The sequence below is a fragment of the Gallinula chloropus genome (genome assembly GCF_964237585.1).
Source record: "Gallinula chloropus genome assembly, chromosome: 17".
NCBI lineage: Eukaryota > Metazoa > Chordata > Aves > Gruiformes > Rallidae > Gallinula > Gallinula chloropus.
In genome coordinates, this window is record NC_140102.1 from 11002663 (window position 1) to 11021165 (window position 18503).

At 43.4% G+C, this 18503-nt stretch overlaps 1 protein-coding gene across 1 annotated transcript in view; it reads left to right on the forward strand.

Moving 5' to 3' along the window:
• Nucleotides 1-831: 831 nt before the first annotated feature.
• RSPH14 (radial spoke head 14 homolog) overlaps nt 832-18503 on the forward strand; it is a gene marked incomplete at both ends in the record, with an annotated part of 99197 nt that continues 81525 nt past the window's right edge. Inside the window, 3 exons of the mRNA XM_084271921.1 lie at nt 832-1030; nt 2239-2341; nt 2859-2977. Of these exons, the coding sequence (XP_084128047.1) occupies nt 832-1030; nt 2239-2341; nt 2859-2977 (421 nt within the window). The remainder of the gene's footprint in view (nt 1031-2238; nt 2342-2858; nt 2978-18503) is intronic.

Below are 18503 nucleotides of genomic sequence, written 5' to 3' on the forward strand. Positions count from 1 at the left end.
CTTGACGCTGCTCTCTCACATCACCTACCGTCAAACGCGTTACTTACGCTGTTGACGCACAAGCAGACTCGGCAGGCTTGGCTGCGTAGTTTTTATTCACGGAGCGGGCGTACGCTAAAAGCTAATTGCTGTGGCAACTACAGCACGCGGGAGCTGTGGCGCGGGAAGCGGGAAGGGGCTGAGGCGGCGACATGTTGGAGGGACAGGGCGCCGGGGATTATGTTAACCGCGTTCTTTTGTTTTGAAGAGAGAAGTGCAGTTGTTGCGCAGCGCTTTTAACTTTGCGGCTGCTTGTTTTGCTGTTGGGCAGTTTTCAGCATCGGAGGCTGTTTGCCTCCGTCAGCGGGCCGTTTTCCGTACCGAGGGGACGGGGAGGTCAGGCGTCACCGGTTCCTCCGAACGCCGGCAAGTTCTGAGGGCGGGTTTAAACTAGAACCCTTTGAAAAGCAGGCTATTTTGAAAGTGATGTTTTGTTTGCTTTCGCTTTAATATTTTGACCCCCTTCTCAGGCGACTTCACTTTTAACCCTTTGCAAATCCCCTCCCTCACCTTGCGGTTTGAGGCTTTCTCTTTTGAACAGTGCAGTAGAGTATTAAACCAGGTAAGGCGGTTCAGCTGATGAACAGACGTCAATGCTGATGACTTTGAACCATAACAGCCTCTTCTTTCTTAGTTTCTGAGCAATTAATGCCTGCTAAAATAACTCTTCTGGGACACAAAGCACTGCTTAAAGGTGGTAGTTGTCTTTTTTGGCACATTAGCTGTCCAATCATCATGTGCATTTTGCAGTATTTTCAGGGATAAGGAGAATCCTCCCCAGGAAAATTTGGGATGGCACATGCTCGTATCTCAGCCAACCTCCCCCCTCATATTGATCCCACAAAAGCTCCTGTTGCATTTGGCAAGAGGGCCCTTCCTAAACTGAAAGAGGAGTTGCAGTCTCCTGAGCTGCTAACTCAGCAGCGGGCATTGATGGCGCTCTGCGATCTGATCCACGACCCAGAAAATGTCTACCAGGCAATAGAAATAGGTAAGTGGTTTGTTGGTGAAAGCAGTTGTAAGTTATCCTAGAGCAGGAGAAAAGGGCAAAATTTCCCCTTTCCTTTTTTTTGTTTTCCTTTTCTTTCTTAAGTAGACATTTTCTGCTATGTATGACAGCTGTACCTTCTTGGAATTTTCATACTTGAGGTGCTCAAAATACTCATATCCCATAATAATACCAGCAGGCAAAAAAAACCTCTTATAAAGCTTTTACTATTTTTGTTCATAATTCAAATAAGGTTTACAAGTTATTTCACAAAATCCATCAGGTTTTGCCATTAATTTCTTCAGCAGTGGATAGCGTGGCACATCCAACTTCACTGGAGAGATGAAACATCAGAGCTTTTATTGCAGAACTCCTCAGAAGTATCTCAGTGATTATAGAATACATTGTAACAAAAAATGCCTGGAATTTATACAAAATTAAGATGTTAATATAACAAAGCATGATATCCTTATCAGGATTATATTTGGTGACCACTATTTTCAAAAGTCTTTATCCCAGCACTTGGAAGAATCCTAAATTTGGATTTTGGAAAAAACCCCACAAACTTTTCTTGCAACTTTTAAGTCTGTTGTGTATCTATATAGGTCATTGTGTAACACCGAAGTTGTCCTCCACTTTGCCAGTGCTTTTGTCTTCATTTACTTCCTTCATAGTTTTTTCCTTGTAAGAGAAATAATCATGGTCAAAAGTTAATAAGTTATTGTTTGATTAACAGTAACTGCTGAAGTAATGCAAGATTCTTATTTCTTTGGGGTTCTCTTCCGTCAGCACTCTGTGTGCATGCACATAATCACTGATGGTTCACCAAATTTATTTGTATGTGAAAAGCAACACGATTTTTACATAGCCCATGCTGTGTCTAAAGAAAGTTATTTTAGAATATAAGTGTCAATCATGCAAACATATGCCTTTGTAAAAACATCTATAGCTCCACTGACTTGACTTATTTTTGGAGTTATGCCACTTAATAAATATTTGCAAGGATTTAACTTGATACAGAAATCAGCAGCTTGTTTGTAGCATGGTATTTTTGGCAACAGGCCTTGAAACTTCCTTCACTACTTGAGATATGTCAATGAGAATTTCACTGAGGACAAGATGAAAATTCTGATTGTTTGCACTTCAATGAATATTGCTATTTAAAATGAATGCTGAAGTTAAATGTTAAAAAGAGGTTTCATGTCTCATAGGATTCTTGGATAACCTGAAGACTTTGCTGCTACATCATGACAGTACTGTCCGACAAAAAACAACACAAATCCTCTATATAATGGTTATGCATAATGTGGGCAGGTAGGTGTAATTCCAGAGTTTACTAAATGGTATGGGAAGCAAGACAGACATTTCAGTGAGAAATAAATGAATTTCCAAATTTTGGCAAGATAGGCACAATGTAAACAAGTATTTAGTTAAGATTAAGCCTCTCACAAATGTGAGTTTTATTATACTTATTTAAATCTCTCTACAACTACTTGAAAGGAGCTTGTGGTGAGCTGGGTGTCAGCCTCTTTTCACAGATAAGTAGCAACAAGATAAGAGGGAATGGCTGCAGATTGTGCCGGGGACACTGGTTAGAAATTAGGAGAAATTTCTTCTCTGAAAGAGTGGTTGGGCATTGGAACATATTGCCCAGGGAGGTGGTAGAGTCATTGTCCCTCACGGTGTTCAAGGAAAGGTTATATGATGTACTTGGAGACATGGTTTAATTAGTGGTATAGGTTGGGGGGGGGGGAATGGTTGGAGGAGATGATCTTGGAGGTCTTTTCCTACCTTAATAATTCTGTGATCTGTCCTGCAATGTTGTTCGTAGGCAAGGGTTGATACAAAACGGAGTAATTTCTGCCCTCACCAAGCTCTTGGATGATCCCGTAGATCTCTGTCGGAAGAACACGCATCAGATTTTTGAAATGATGGCAAAATTACCTGAAGGTAGGAGGTTTTTTAATATTCAAACAGGCAAAGCAGGTGAATTTACCTGATTCCCTATGTAATATCGTCCAGATTTATTTTACTCCATTTTCCTTGCAAATCATATTTAAAACAAGTATCTTTTCTATTTTTACTCATCTTAATTTTTTTTAGTTAGTTTTCTAATGATAATTTGTTCTTCTGGTACATGAATCAAAAGACTTTGTCCTCTTCTGTTAAAAAATATGATCTGCTGTTCATCATGGTATGCTAATTACACCATAAACAAGGTTTGTGGAAGCCCTGTAGTAGGAGGTACTAGTCTTGTAAAATTTATTTTATCCCTTCCCCACTCCTTGCAAGTGGTGGTGTAGGAAGAGACAAGCGAGTAAGGACACCATCCATTGAGCTGTATATTTCACAGATTATCTATTAATGTGTCTTCAACCTCAGACTCATATGTACTATTCCTTAAATGTATACTTTAATATGGCTTCCAGGAGGTGAATTTTAAAAAGAACCCAAACAAAAACTACAAAAAACCTGGGGGTGATGCAAAGACCAATGAAATTTGCTTTTTTCCCCTGCTATTTTCCTCACATATCATTTACCCTTGAGTAAAATTGTTAAATGTATTTGGTGAGATATGAAGTTAAAATCATGATAAATTATACCTAACTTCAGATATCCAATTGAGCTAGTCATCCTACACTCCTGTATAGCAGGAGAAAAAAATCAGTAAATCCAGGGTCAAAAAGTCTGGCATATCCTAAGTGCTTAGTTTAGGCTGAGATTAGTTCTGCTCTGGTGATTCCCATTTGTTTCCAGCAAGATAAACAGAAACTGCATTGATTAAATCAGAGTGAGACTACCTCACCAGCTTTTGAATACTTCCGTCTAAATGGAGAAATCCAAGCTGAGAATTGGTCTTTGACTTGCTAGAATAGGTCATTTCATCTTTTACATGCTTTCTTTATATTTGTTACATAAATTTATAGCTTTCTAAATCTTTTACACACTAAATAATTTACACTGATCTCTAACTTCTATTTCCAGATGATATTATTATAATTTCAGTAATTTTCTAACCTGAGCATTAGTCTTAAAATTTTGTATTTGATGAACATTATAATTTTAAAATTAAAATGCCAGTAGATAGAAATTACCAAAAATCCGTACTATTTAAATTCACAGGAAAGTGTCTTCTTGTAGGAATTCTATTATGTTACTGGTGCTTAAAAAAAGAATTAAATGATTGCTTAGAGCCTTGCTGAGCATATGTGAATTCTAAAATAAAGACATGTTTCCATGCATGCAACCCAACAGTTTTTAAAGTCCTAAACAATTGAATCCGTATCACAGAATCACAAGGTTGGGTAAGACCTTTAAGTTCATCAAGTCCAACCATTCCTGCCCTACGCTAAACCATACCCCTAAGTACCTCATCTACCCTTTTTTTTAAACACATCCAGGGATGGTGACTCAACCCCCTCCCTGGGCAGCCTGTTACAGGCCCCCACAACTCTTTCAGTGAAGAACTTTTTCCTAACATCTGATCTGACCCTGCCCCTGGGGCAGCTTGAGCCCATTGCCCCTTGTCCCATCTCCTGTCCCCTGGCTGAAGAGACCATTGCCCACCTCTCTACACCCTCCTTCCAACCCATGTTGGCTAGGCTTAATCCCCCAGCCATCACACACGTGCTGCATGATAAGCTCCCAAGATAACCCTCTCCATGATCTTTCCCAGGACTGAGGTCACACTGACAGGCCTGTAGTTCCCTGGATCCTCCCTCTGACCTTTCTTGTAAATGGGTGTAACATCTGCCAGCCTCCAGTCCAGTGGAACTTCCCCAGTCTGTCAGGATTGCTGGTAGATGATGGAAAGGGGTTTGGCAAACACAGCTGCCAGCTTCCTCAATACCCTTGGGTGGATCCCATCTGGCCCCAAGAATTTGTGGGTATCTAACTAACTGGCCAAGTAGGTCACTAATAATTTCCTCGAGGATCATGGGAGCTTTGTTGTGGTCTCCCTCCCTGTCAGCCAGCTCATGAGGATGAATACCCAGGGAACATCCTACTTTACTACTAAAGACTGAGGTAAAGAAGGATTTAAGTACCTCAGCCTTGTCCTCATCCCTTGTCACTAAGGATATTAATATGGTCAGCTAAACAACTTGGTGAAAATCACTGTAGAAAAGCAGATTTTCCATTAATTTTACTAGGCATTTTCAAATCAAATGTGCTAAGTACTTAGCTTCAGTAAACTTTGACCTATCTGAATGCCTTTAAAGAATTCTGTCCTTTATTTGTGTAGACAGATAGATACCATCTTGTGACTATGTGGCTCATAATGGAAACTTAAAGGGAGAAGACGACTTAACAGAAGTTAAAAAAAATTAGCAACATTTATTAAGATTGCTATTAATAATTAACTATTCACCCATACTGGATAAGGCTGCTGCCTTAGCCCTTTTGGAATTGCATAATTCAGTAATTAGCCTTGCTGTTCAGTCTCTGCTGTATTGAAATGATTAACTCAGATTCAAATGATGTCGGGTCTCTAGTAGGCTAACACAGGAGCTTACCCCTTGTTTCCTTTTGCTGCTGGAGTTTTTAGGTGCGAGTATGATGCACAACGTCAATTGACTGGAAAGGTTTTGGTTTAAACAGGGAAACTACCTCAGGGCTTGGTGGTTACTGTACATTCTCTTTTAGACAATGAATTTGAGACTTAGAGGTGTAAACTACAACTAATATGAATGTAAAATACCTGCCTGCTTTTAGGCTCTATTCCCCCAAACTCAGAGCATTTACTAAGTAGGTTGGAAATTTAGCTACATAAGCAGGAAACATTTTCTGGAAAATGAATACAAGTTCTAGTTCGGGGGGGGGGGGGGGGGGGGGGGGGGGGGGGGAAGGGGGAGAGAAGTAATTTAAAAAGCTATCTGTGGGGCCCTGAGAGGAAGTGGGGGATTCCCCCCGCCCCCCCCAGTGTTTTCAGCTATACACTTTACTTTCTAGAATGCACTAAAAATAAGGGTTATATTAGAACCATAATTTCTATTTAGGGACTTACCATAGCAGTAAGCAACAGTAGCTCTCGGTGGTGCCAAAACATAAAGTGTTGCGTATTAAGAATTTCACATAAATCAAAATACATTGCCCAATGTATGAGGCTATGTAATGGTACACCATACTGCCACTCAGGTCTACTCTTATCGTTCCATCTTTGTCCCTGTAGGTATCTGAATATATCATATCTTAGGTCAGGAGCCACTGATGGCACAATCATAAAATCAGTTTGATGACAATCAAGAAATGTGAGATTACACTATACAGGGAGAAATCAAGTTGCCTCTTGGAATCAAAGGGTTACTACAACCCCTGTAAGCTAAGAACTCAGCAAAAGCTGAGAACAAGCTGCAACAGTCCCTGTTTAAACTGAAACTTACCTTTGGTATTGAAGGCAGAGGAGGTGAGCAGAGGCCTGTGCCAGATAAATATTAGCCTCCAAATCATGTTACAGTCCCAGAAAACAAATGTCTGAGTGACAGTTGCTTTTCAGTGGGGCTTCCCTTGAGCAAAGTCTGATATCCGTTTCTTCATTTTACCTCTCCCACTTCAGGTACTGGTGGCAGATAAGCATCAGGTTTTCCGAATCAAATTATCTTTAGCATTGAGAATTGTTTCAGGGAACAGTTCTGGAGTTTTGTCTCAAAAAAAAATAGGAAAAGGTAATTAGCAGTATGAAAAGAGGACAATTAAATAATTGCCAAATTAATTATTTGGCAAATTCTGTACATCAGTGCTTTCATAGCCTTTTTTAAAAAAAAATGTAAATAAGGAGAGTTACTTTATTAGAAACCTGATATTTATGTCTTTTGAATAAACTTTTTTCTGTTCCATGAAAGAATCTCTCTGGGTTGAAAATATGGGTTGTTCTAAGCCATGTATTATTTTTATTTAGATAAAAATAACATACATGCCTGTATTTAAGGGGTTGAATATAACTCAAGTAGAATTTTGTTACTGGAAAATGGACTCAGACAGATGGCTACTTAGAAGAAACTGTCTTCCTCACATCAGATAATGAGATAGGATATACCTTGTATGAGCTGGAAGAATTCAGCAACTAATATACTGTTCCCCAGCTAGAATTCTGATGTTTTCTACAGCAGAGGTAATTTACAGGGCCAGAAAAGCCATATGTTCCACACTAGACAAAAAACCCCATAAACTGTACAAGCATTTGGCATGAAGTGTAGTTGGTTTTGTGCACTGGGAAGTGGTCAGTGACTCCAGTGAGCTCTATGCCAGGCCACCTGGTCTTTCTCCAAATGGGAGTAATTTAGGAAAATGTAGTTATTTTAAGCAAATCCACTTGCAGACTATTTTTGATTCCTAAATTTAATGATGTATATATACTGGTATCCTCCAGAAACAGTGGGATCATTAGAAACCAAAATCCATAAGGATTAGGAGCACACTAAGAATCAACATTTCCAGAAGAAGCAACAACTTGGCAAGAATTAATGGACAGAAGACAGACAAAAATAGGATAGATATTTGTAGTCAAGAGAGGATAGAATAGGGAGAATGTCGGTAGATAGGGCCTGGCGGTCGGAAGATTTCGGGCTGTACGGAAAGGTAGGACCCCCCCCTCTCTTTAGGTAACCAATAGTAGGTAGCCGGTGAGGTAAGCGGACGGAAGTGACATCTGATCCCTGGGGTATAAAGCCCCGCGCCCCTCTCTAATAAACGCCATTTGCCGTCCACCACATTGGTGTTTGCGAGCTGAATGGACCGTGCGGCCAGAGTGTGGCGCCGTTGCCGTTCCTGAACCAGGTCGCCACGCCGTGAACGGCGACATCTGGTGCCGGAAACCCGGGAAACTCGCCTGCGTCAGGTGAACGGCGGCCGGGCGGCAGGACCAGTCCGGCGGAGGGGACGCCCTCGGACCCGCAAGGAGGATGGAAGCCCTTGTGAAGGTCGTATTGGAATTGCATAAGCAGTGGGGTATTGAGTGTAAGGTTAAAGATTTTACTCTCGCCGTTGCGAGGCTTTTGAAAATCGGGGTCATCGACCAGCCGGTTGATATTCTCCATCCTGAGGTGTGGGATAAATGTACTAAAGTTTTAGCCGAGGAAACTATGTCCTCCGGCAGTGGGAAAACTCTGAAATCGTGGGGGAGAGTCGTGCAGGCACTCCGAAAAGCGATACAAGAGCAGGACACTTGGAGGGCGGCGAAAGGATGTTTGTTGGTCACCCCAAAATTGGGCATCGGGGCGGCCACACAAACTTTGCAGCCCCCAGACGGTGATAAGCCTGCCGAGCCCAAAGATCGAGAGGGCTATATGCCGCCTCCATACCCGAACCCTGATCCGCTCACGGAGAGTCAGGAACAAGCTAAAACTTTTACGGGTGGGCAGGAGCGAGCTAAAATTTTTGCGGAGAGGCAGGAGCGAGATAAATCTTTCGCGGAGAGGCAGGAGCGAGATAAATCTTTCGCGGAGAGGCAGGAGCGAGATAAATCTTTCGCGGAGAGGCAGGAGCGAGATAAAACTTTTGCGGAGGAGCAGGAGCGAACAAAAATCTTTACAGAGGGGCAGGAGCGAGCAAAATCTTTCTGGGGCGGGCTAACTGAGGAGGCTAGGGCAGCCGCTAAGATATCAGAATCTCAGGAATGGCCGCCGCCATGTGCTCCCAAAGATGGCGCCGGCGAAGAAGGGTGGGGACCGCGCGCGAAAACGGAGAAAATTCTAGAGCTTCTTGGATCACAGGAAAAGGAAGGGGGGGAGAAGAGCGGTAGAGATAGAGAAGGAAGGGACAAGAACAAGAGCGACAGGCGGAGAGCCAATCGGAACCCGCTCAAGAAAAGGGGCGGGTCGAGGGGGAGGGAAAGAGGATCCACCCACAAAGGCGGTGGGCGGGGTCGGAGCCCGACAAAAGGAAGGGTAACACCGGAAATGGCCGGTCAGTCGAGCTCCGGCTCTGACTCGGACTCTAGTCAGGACGAGCAGCTCACAACCGATTCCGACTCAGAGGAGGAAATGAGAATAGACAAAATCATACGCCAAAATATTCGCATCCAAAATACAAAAGAATCATTAGAGGAAGATATTCCTCTTACTGATTGGAAAAAAATACAAATTGCGTGTGCCGATTGGGCACCATCAGCCGCGTTAGCGTTCCCGGTCCGGGTGATGCCCAGGGGGCGGAGGGCTCACTCGCCAATAAACCCTAAGGATATACAAGCCATCGTTAAAGCAATTGCGGATAAAGGGCTTAATTCGGCCATGGTCTCCACTCTCATAGATGGGGTTTTTGGAGGAGATGACTTACTTCCCTTTGATATAAAACAAACTTGTAGATTAATTTTTGACGGGGCAGGAATGATCGTTTTTAAACAAGAATGGGAGGATAACTGTGTGAGGCTACTGGCTCAAGCAGCTGGGAACGGTCATCCTCTGAGTGGCTCTAGCCTGCAGCGGCTAATGGGTACAGATCCAGCAATGCTTACCCCTCAGGCACAAGCACAGGGCTTACGAGCCTCTGAGGTCGCGGCAACTACTCGTGCAGCCAGAGAAGCTATTAATGCAGTCTCTAGAACTATTGCTAAGCCATCACCATGGGCCACAATAAAACAGAGTGAAAGCGAAAGCTTCACACAATTTGTGGACCGCCTCCAATCAGCAGTAGATTCGTCAGCGCTGCCTCCGGAAGCTAAAGGCCCGGTCGTAGCAGAATGCTTACGTCAGCAGTGTAACTCGGCAACTAAAGAAATTCTCCGATCACTGCCAGCAGGGTCAAATATTGCAGACATGATCAAGCATGTTGCGAGGGAAGAACATTTAGTGCCAATCCAGGCAGCTGTTCACGCCCTAGTAGCCAGCGCAGCAGTGTGTTTTAAATGCGGTCAGGCAGGTCACATCGGGAGAAATTGCCCCCAATCTGGATGCTTGCAAACAACGCTTCCCCCGCACCAAATTCGGCCCAAGGGACAGTGCTGGGCTTGTGGAAGGAGGGGACATTTTGCCAAGGATTGCAGGAATAACAATCAGGGAAACTTCAAGGGGAGGGGACTGCCGGGCCGCACCCAGCCCTCTCCCGAGTGGGATATGAGGCGGCCCAATTATATCAGCCACAAATGGAGCAAGGCAATTCCAAACTCCCTGCCACCTCAAGTGACCAATTATATAGCCCAACCACCATTGCAAGCAAACCTGCCTCCACCTCAGGGACAACAGAAACCACCCTCCAGGGACGGGACCCCAGGGTGGCCTTGGCTGTAAAATGTGACAACCCACCAGTGGTGTGGGGAGTCTGCTCCCTCCATAATACTTTAAATGACACCACCATCAGTGTTCCCTTTTTAATTGATACTGGAGCAGATGTCACAGTTATCCCCGAAACACACTGGCCCCCCCACTGGAAATTGGAAAATGCTCCCATGGTAGGCGGGGTTGGGGGACTAACCCAAGCCAGAAAGAGCGCTCAATTGATAGCAATCACACTCCATACTGAAAAGGGACCAGAAAAAACTATCAGCCTTTTTCCATATGTCATGTCAGGAGTTCCACCCTTGTTAGGAAGGGACGCTTTAGCCCTACTGAAAGCCAGGGTAACAAATTTATTGTAAGGGCCACTGCAGTATACCCACTCCCACCAATTAAGCTAACATGGAAATCATCCGACCCGGTGTGGGTCGAGCAGTGGCCCCTGCCAAAGCCTCGAATGGATGCGCTTATCGAGCTAGTTGACCGCGAGCTACAACGAGGTCACATAGAGCCTTCTACTAGTCCATGGAACACTCCAGTTTTTGTAATACCCAAACGAACTGGTGAGGGGTTTCGCCTCCTACATGACCTGCGGGAAGTAAATAAGAGAATTCAACCCATGGGTCCTGTTCAGACACTGCTGCCTATGAACTCTATGGTACCAAAAGGGCAACCTTGTGCCGTCCTTGACATTAAAGACTGCTTTTTCTCCATCCCTCTACACGAGGAGGACAAGGAGCGGTTTGCTTTTTCTGTTGTGTTCCCAAATAGCCAACGCCCTAACCTGCGCTTTCAGTGGAAGGTGCTGCCTCAAGGAATGATCAACTCGCCCACTATCTGTCAGATCACGGTTGATCGAGCACTGGCACCGGTCCGGCACAGCGACCCGACTGCGACCATCATTCAGTACATGGACGACATTTTGATTGCTGCACCAACAGGAGGTCAGGTAGACCAGTTAGTCACAACAGTCTCAGAGACCCTGAAATCGAATGGGTTTGAAATTGCAAGCGCAAAAATCAAAAAGGGGCCATGTGTAAGTTTCCTGGGGGTGGGGATAACAAGTTCCTACATAACCCCACCTCTAATAAAAATCTGCCGAAACATTAAAACGCTCCATGATGTGCAGCAGTTAGTGGGATCCTTGCAATGGCTCCGTAACATTGTTCTAATCCCTCCAGAAGTCATGAACCCCCTGTACGATCTCTTAAAGGGAAAAAACGCATGGGAGCAAAAATCTTTGACAGCAGAGGCAACGAACTCTCTCAATTTTATCGAGCAGCAGATATCATCGGGCACGCTCACTAGATGGAACCCAGATGTACCACTTGATTTGTATGTACACTTCACAGAGGGAGGGGGTGTAGGGGCGTTAGCCCAAGGCCCCCCTGAAAAAGCTCAACCAGTACAGTGGGTAGTCCTGGGGAAGTCGTCGCGTGCATTCTCACCAGGGGTCGAATGCCTCGGTAACCTCATCATGAAAGGTAGAAAACTTGCCCTAAGACACCTAGGTATTGAACCAGACAAAATATACCTACCTTTCCGTAAACAGCTCCCAGCACAGTCAGTGGCAATGTCAGAGTACCTAGCCATAGCCTTAGCGGGATTTGGCGGAGAAATTAGGTACGCTACAAAGCCCCCGTGGACTCAGATGCTAGCGGTTATCGACATAGACCTTCCACAAAAGGTCTTGGACCGACCCCAACAGGGACCAACGGTCTTTACAGATGCATCCTCAGTAACCTCAACGGCAGCTGCGGTATGGCAAGCAGAAGAAAAATGGCACTGCGTTAAAATGACTGACTGTGGGCTTTCAGTGCAGCAGCTGGAAGCAATGGCCATTGTGCTGGCGTGCGAACTGTTTCCAACAGAGCACCTCAACATAGTGACTGACTCAATGTTTGCAGCAAAGCTTTGCTTAGCCATGTCAGGACCTGGTGTGTCAACATCGGCAATAGCCTTAATGTTAGAAGAAGCGCTTTCTTTTCGGAAAGGCACCGTATCAGTCATACACATCAACAGCCACAGCCCGGTAAAAGGTCTTTTCCAAACAGGCAATGACAAAGCAGATGCCGCCGCAAAAGGGGTGTGGACGCTGAGAGATGCTCGTCAGCTACACGAGTCTCTCCATATAGGAGCTAAAGCGCTAGCAAAGAGATGTGGGATCTCAGTCACGGACGCGAAACATGTAGTAGCCACGTGCCCTCACTGCCAGAAATCACCGCTATGGTGCAGTGGAGTCAACCCTAGAGGCCTTAAAGCCTCCGAGGTGTGGCAGACAGATTTTACACTCTGTCAGCTACTGAAACCTCGAGCATGGCTAGCAGTAACTGTAGACACATTTAGCGGAGTGATCGTAGCTACGCAACACCTTAAGGCAGACTCGAAAGCGACCATTCAGCACTGGTTAACTGCCATGGCATGGCTTGGCATTCCTAATCAGATTAAAACAGACAATGGCTCAAACTTTGTCTCCAAAACAGTCAGGGCATTCGCTCAGAAATGGGGTACTACCTTAACGTACGGCATCCCGTATAATAGCACAGGGCAAGCCATAGTCGAGCGAGCAAACCAAACAGTAAAATCTAAATTAGAAGTGCTAGCAAAGGCAGAGGGTTTTACCAATGCCATTCCTACAGGAGACCAAACACGCCTATTGGCAACTGCTCTGTTAGCGCTGAATCAGTTCCCCAGAGGAGAGGAGGTAAACAGTCCTACCCAAAAACATTGGGCCACTAGAGCACTAGAGGAGGGCCCACTGGTTGTAATCAGAAATGAGCTGGGAGAATGGGAACAGGGATGGAGGTTGGTCCTAACGGGGCGAGGGTACGCTGCCATTAAAAAAGATGGCAGAATTAAATGGTGTCCGCTTAAGTCCATTAAGCCAGACCTCCGGAATAAGACTAATGAAAATGGTGAGTCTCTGTCCACAGGACTGGATCATCGGGCGCCCCTGTGACCAATACACCCCGGTGGCTGAGAAGGACAACAACCCAGCAAACATCCCGTCTGCACCCAAGACTCCTGAGATGGCAGAACCTGAACAACGGCGAAACAGTCCCCGTGGCAAAGGGCCACAATGTCTCTGTGTAATTTTACTTTTAGGGTTTGTTGTGCCAACTACAGGTCTGTATGATCATCGGCCGCGGGAATGGACGTTAGGAAGATGGGAGGATGAGAAAATGGAGGATCATAAAATACTCCAGAAAATCGTCACCTCAGGCCCTCCTAGCTTTAAGGTACACCTTTGTAACCTTTTCCCAGTGAACCCGTGTCGATGGGATGCAAGGTACTATGTATGTCCTAGCTTTAATCCAGGCAGACCTCAGTGCTACTCCCCTAGTCAGTACCATTGTCCTCTTTGGGGATGCGAGACCATAGCCTCTGACTGGACACCAGATGCAGGACCAGACAGGTACCTCCAAATGCAACTCGGACCTCACAATTGTGTTAGGTACAAGAAACCGGTAGTGGGGAGATCTTGGAGGGCTCCGGGTGTGAGAAGACCCAAGGAGGGAGAGTTATGTAAATACTTTATACTCAATGTAACAAATGAGAATGACTGGGGATGGACTAATGGCAAAACTTGGGGCTTTAGGTACTGGGAAGGTGGCGTTAATAGGGGAGGACTATTCTTCATTAAAAGAAAGGAGCTGAGAACTACCCCAGCGATCGTTCCCAATGTCAAGATCGAAAGCAGTAACCAACAGAGAAAAGAAAACTTGACAGTTCCTACTTCAGCCCCAACCAGTCCCCTACCAGCCGAACAAAAGGTTCCCTTAGACAATTCGATCCCAGACTTTCACCCTTCGGCTGGCAAATCGTTCTTAGATGTGTTAGATGCTACTTTCCTATCACTGAATCGATCCAACCCCAATCTTACTAAGGCATGTTGGCTGTGTTATGATGCTTATCCCCCTTACTATGAGGGTATTGCCCTCAACACTCCTTTTAGCTACTCATCAAAAGATAACCCGACTCAGTGCAAGTGGGATACACCTCGGAGAGGAATCACTTTGGACCAGGTTAAAGGCCAAGGCATATGTTTTGGTAATGCTACCTTAGCGAGCTGGAACAGTGCAGTCTGTGCAAAAACGGTTCCGATCGATAGAACCCATAAATGGGCAGTTCCATCCGCATCAGGGATGTGGATCTGTCATCAGACAGGTCTAACCCCCTGTGTGTCCACTAAGCGTTTTAACTCATCAACTGACTTTTGTGTACAAGTTTTGATTATTCCCAGGGTCCTATATCATACGGATGAAGAAATGAGCTATTACTGGGGAGAAACAGACAACAGGATCCAAAAGAGAGAAATACTGACAGCACTGACAATAGCAACACTGCTCGGCCTGGGAATAGCTGGCACAGCTACAGGAGCGACCGCTATGCTGAACCATCACCAAGACCTGGCTCGACTACAAACTGCCATCGACGAGGATCTGCAAAGACTCGAGGAATCTATGACCCATCTAGAAAAATCTGTCTCTTCACTCTCAGAGGTTGTCTTGCAGAACAGACGAGGACTAGACCTCCTGTTCATGCAACAAGGAGGCCTTTGTGCCGCCTTGAAAGAGGAATGCTGCTTTTATGCTGACCACACAGGATTAGTCAGGGATTCGATGGCTCAACTGAGAGAAAGGTTAGCTCAGAGAAAAAAGGAAAGAGAGGCCCAACAGGGATGGTTGGGATCATGGTTTAGTTACTCGCCATGGCTAACCACCTTAATATCTACCTTGTTGGGACCAGTTGTAATGATCATAATAGCACTGATTTTCGGACCCTGCGTACTGAACAAGCTCACAGCATTCGTCAAGAGTCGTCTAGAGAGGGTTAACATTCTCTTTGTAGAAAACAGACAGATGCTTTGAGAAAGCAACCACTGAGCATTACCCCTACTGTTCTGTAGTTGTCCCTAGTATACCCTACTGTCTAAGCTACCTCTGACTATCATTCACTTAATGTGCCTTATGCTACTAACATTATAAGCTATCAATATTATAACTTACCACTATTATATTATTACTAACAATATATTATCACTATTATTATCGCTATTATGTATTATCACTATTATATATTGTCACTACTGTAGTCCAACACTGTTATAAGCTATCACCTTTTTATATATCAGTATTGTATGTCACTTTTGCACTTTGCACTATAAGTAGTTTTAGTGAGCACAGGGAGGGGGGAAATGTCGGTAGATAGGGCCTGGCGGTCGGAAGATTTCGGGCTGTACGGAAAGGTAGGACCCCCCCCTCTCTTTAGGTAACCAATAGTAGGTAGCCGGTGAGGTAAGCGGACGGAAGTGACATCTGATCCCTGGGGTATAAAGCCCCGCGCCCCTCTCTAATAAACGCCATTTGCCGTCCACCACATTGGTGTTTGCGAGCTGAATGGACCGTGCGGCCAGAGTGTGGCGCCGTTGCCGTTCCTGAACCAGGTCGCCACGCCGTGAACGGCGACAGGAGAAGAACCAGCAGCAGGAAAAAATTAAGAACATTGAAAAAAAATAATAGCAAGACTTTAACTCTGTGAAAACATTTGACACACAATACTTAGAAGTGTTAGTGAAAAGATGTTACACAATGATTAATGACCTGAACAATAACAACTGCAAAAATAGTTCTAGAGAAAAAAAAAACACTTTCCCTAGGGTATGGCTAATACTGGAAAAGTTTAATAATTCCTAGCCATTATCTGTCCTGTCTTTTATAGGTACTTAATACTTTTCGACAAGGATTGACATGGTTTGGATGGGGCAATGGATTTTTTTTAAACTTGTCTATTTGGAGAGTACAGGAAATAATATTTCTCCTAATTCACTGACCCTCAGCGTTTCCACTATTCCACCCTTGGAAAATCATAACCAATTGAATCTAAGGATAAGGGCTGTTTAAGGATACCTTTATCCCTGTGGACCTTGTTTTGCTGTCTGGAGTGTGCAAATGATAAAAGGACAGATGGCATTCTTATTGCAGCAGATGGAACATCTCTTCTGTGAATGTCATTGTTGCCCAGGTGAAGTGAAATCCCAGCTGTATTGATGCAGTCTTTTCAGGTGGCAGTGCACTGCACTACTGATAACTGAGAACTAATGAAATAGGTGCAAATTTAGTTGCATGATTTATCCAAGTGGGTGACTAAGAGTCAAGGGATTTCATGTCAGCACCTGTTTTTGGCCCAGACTTCAGTTTTAACTTCCCTGTGCCTCAGTGTTCTTATACAATCAGAAAACAGAATTATTTTACTTCTGTGCAAAGCAGAATTTATTTTAAAAACCTGAATTCTTCAGATAAGAGAGTAACATGATAAGAATTAAATGCTTTATTGATAGCAAGGAATGGCTACTCAGAGAACATGATTATATAAATTGATTATTTAAACTTAATTATTTACTGCTTTATTCCTCCACATGCCTATGCTTTTCTTAAGCTAAGTAGGAACCATGACAATGCTTCAGTTTCTTTTCTCCTTCCCAAGGCAGTTTTCATTCAATGATAATATAACTGACTCCTTTTCTTTTGAAATACCCTTGTACCTTTGTTAAAACACTTTAGGTTCTTCCACTTCTACTGTAGGGCGCCAGTAATACCCATATTGGAAGAATCTTAGTTGAGTAAATAATATTTTAAAATATATTTTTTACCCTCCTAATTAACTACACTTCCATTTTTAGCTTTCCTACCCTGAAGCTACACTCTAATGAATGCCAGGGTTTTCTTGTTACTTCTTTCACTAGTCTGAAATCTCACCTGTATCACAAAAGCCAGAAGCCCCAACTCATTTTACATCGTTTCCCAATTCAGTTGGCTAGCAACAGGATATTACACTATAAAAAACAATTTAGACTAGAAATACCATGTAGTTTCTCAAGTAAATGATAACATTTTGATGGTAAATTAAGAACCCTGTACTAGCCTTGTGGTCCATACAAGCAATTACCATATATTGCTTTTAGTAAACTCACCTAATCAAGCAGCTTGACTGCAAATATCAGAAGCAAGCAAGAACACTTTCTCATTAGGAGCAAGACCCAAACGCTCCTTGTGTGGCATGACAAACCTTTTATACCTTCAGAACATCACCTTATTGGCTCTCTTGCCTCTATCCTTCAGGTGTAACAGCTGACAGATCATGCTTAAAGGGGCCCTGTGTCTTCAGTACAGGGATAAAGCACCATTCAAAATTAAATAGATTTTTCTTCATTATCAATTATGTCTGGATTGAAGAGTTTTGAAAGTCTTAACCCATTACTTGAGCCTCAGAGAATATTTTTGGGTTTGGTTGCAGTCTCCAGCAAGGTGGAAAAGGCTTGAACTGCCTTCAAGAATACTGTAGTTCTCTTGGCAGTCCCAGCTCATCATTAGCTTAAGTCTCCAGGTCACTTAGAAAAATCCTAGTTTGAATTTAGATATCTTCAAATAGATCAAAAGAAGGATTCTTAAACATAAGAAGGATTAGGACTTTTTAAGGCAATTTGTAGAAATGCTGAGAAGCAAAAAAGGAAAGTATCCAAACACTATCATATATTTTAAGCTGGATTTAGAAATGATTAATGGGGTGAAGGATTCTAAGTCAAATTATGTTTAAAATCCAGGGACATTATTTATCTAACATTCTCTAAAAAGTTATTTTTATGAGGTTTTGCTCTTTGTACAAGAGTTGCACTTTTTCTTAGTGCACATCCAGGTTTTTAAAGATTTCAGTTAGAGGATGTTCTAGAAGCAGCTTGTTATAGTTTGAATTGATGCAGTTTTCAAGCAAAGTTACCATGGGATATCTTCCCCAGTATTTCCTATCTTGGTCTATAACATCTTTCCTAAAATTGCTAACCATCTCCCCCCCCCCAAAAAAAATAACAGTAACACATTCAGAATTTTTAAAGATCTTAAATTAGAACACATCCCTGAAATCTTACAGAGTTGCTCAAATGTAACTGATTAAGATTCAAATTGCTGAAATTTGGTGAATAAACTGAGGAAAAAGATCTGGAGCAAATAAAACTCACAAGTCTGTCATTAAAGAAAGAAAACTTCACAGGCATTATCCAATTAAGTAATTGTCATAACACATAATGAAAACACTACAGACACATTCAGTATCATTTGAATTATTTATTTTTTTAAGTGGACAATTTAAATGTTGATGTTATTAACCATTTTGTTTTAAATTTATTAGAGCCCTTGGCTGAGATTTCTTGCACTAATTGTAGTACATAGGGGAAACAAAAGTAGAACATTATTTTCCAGTGTGTATGTGTGTCT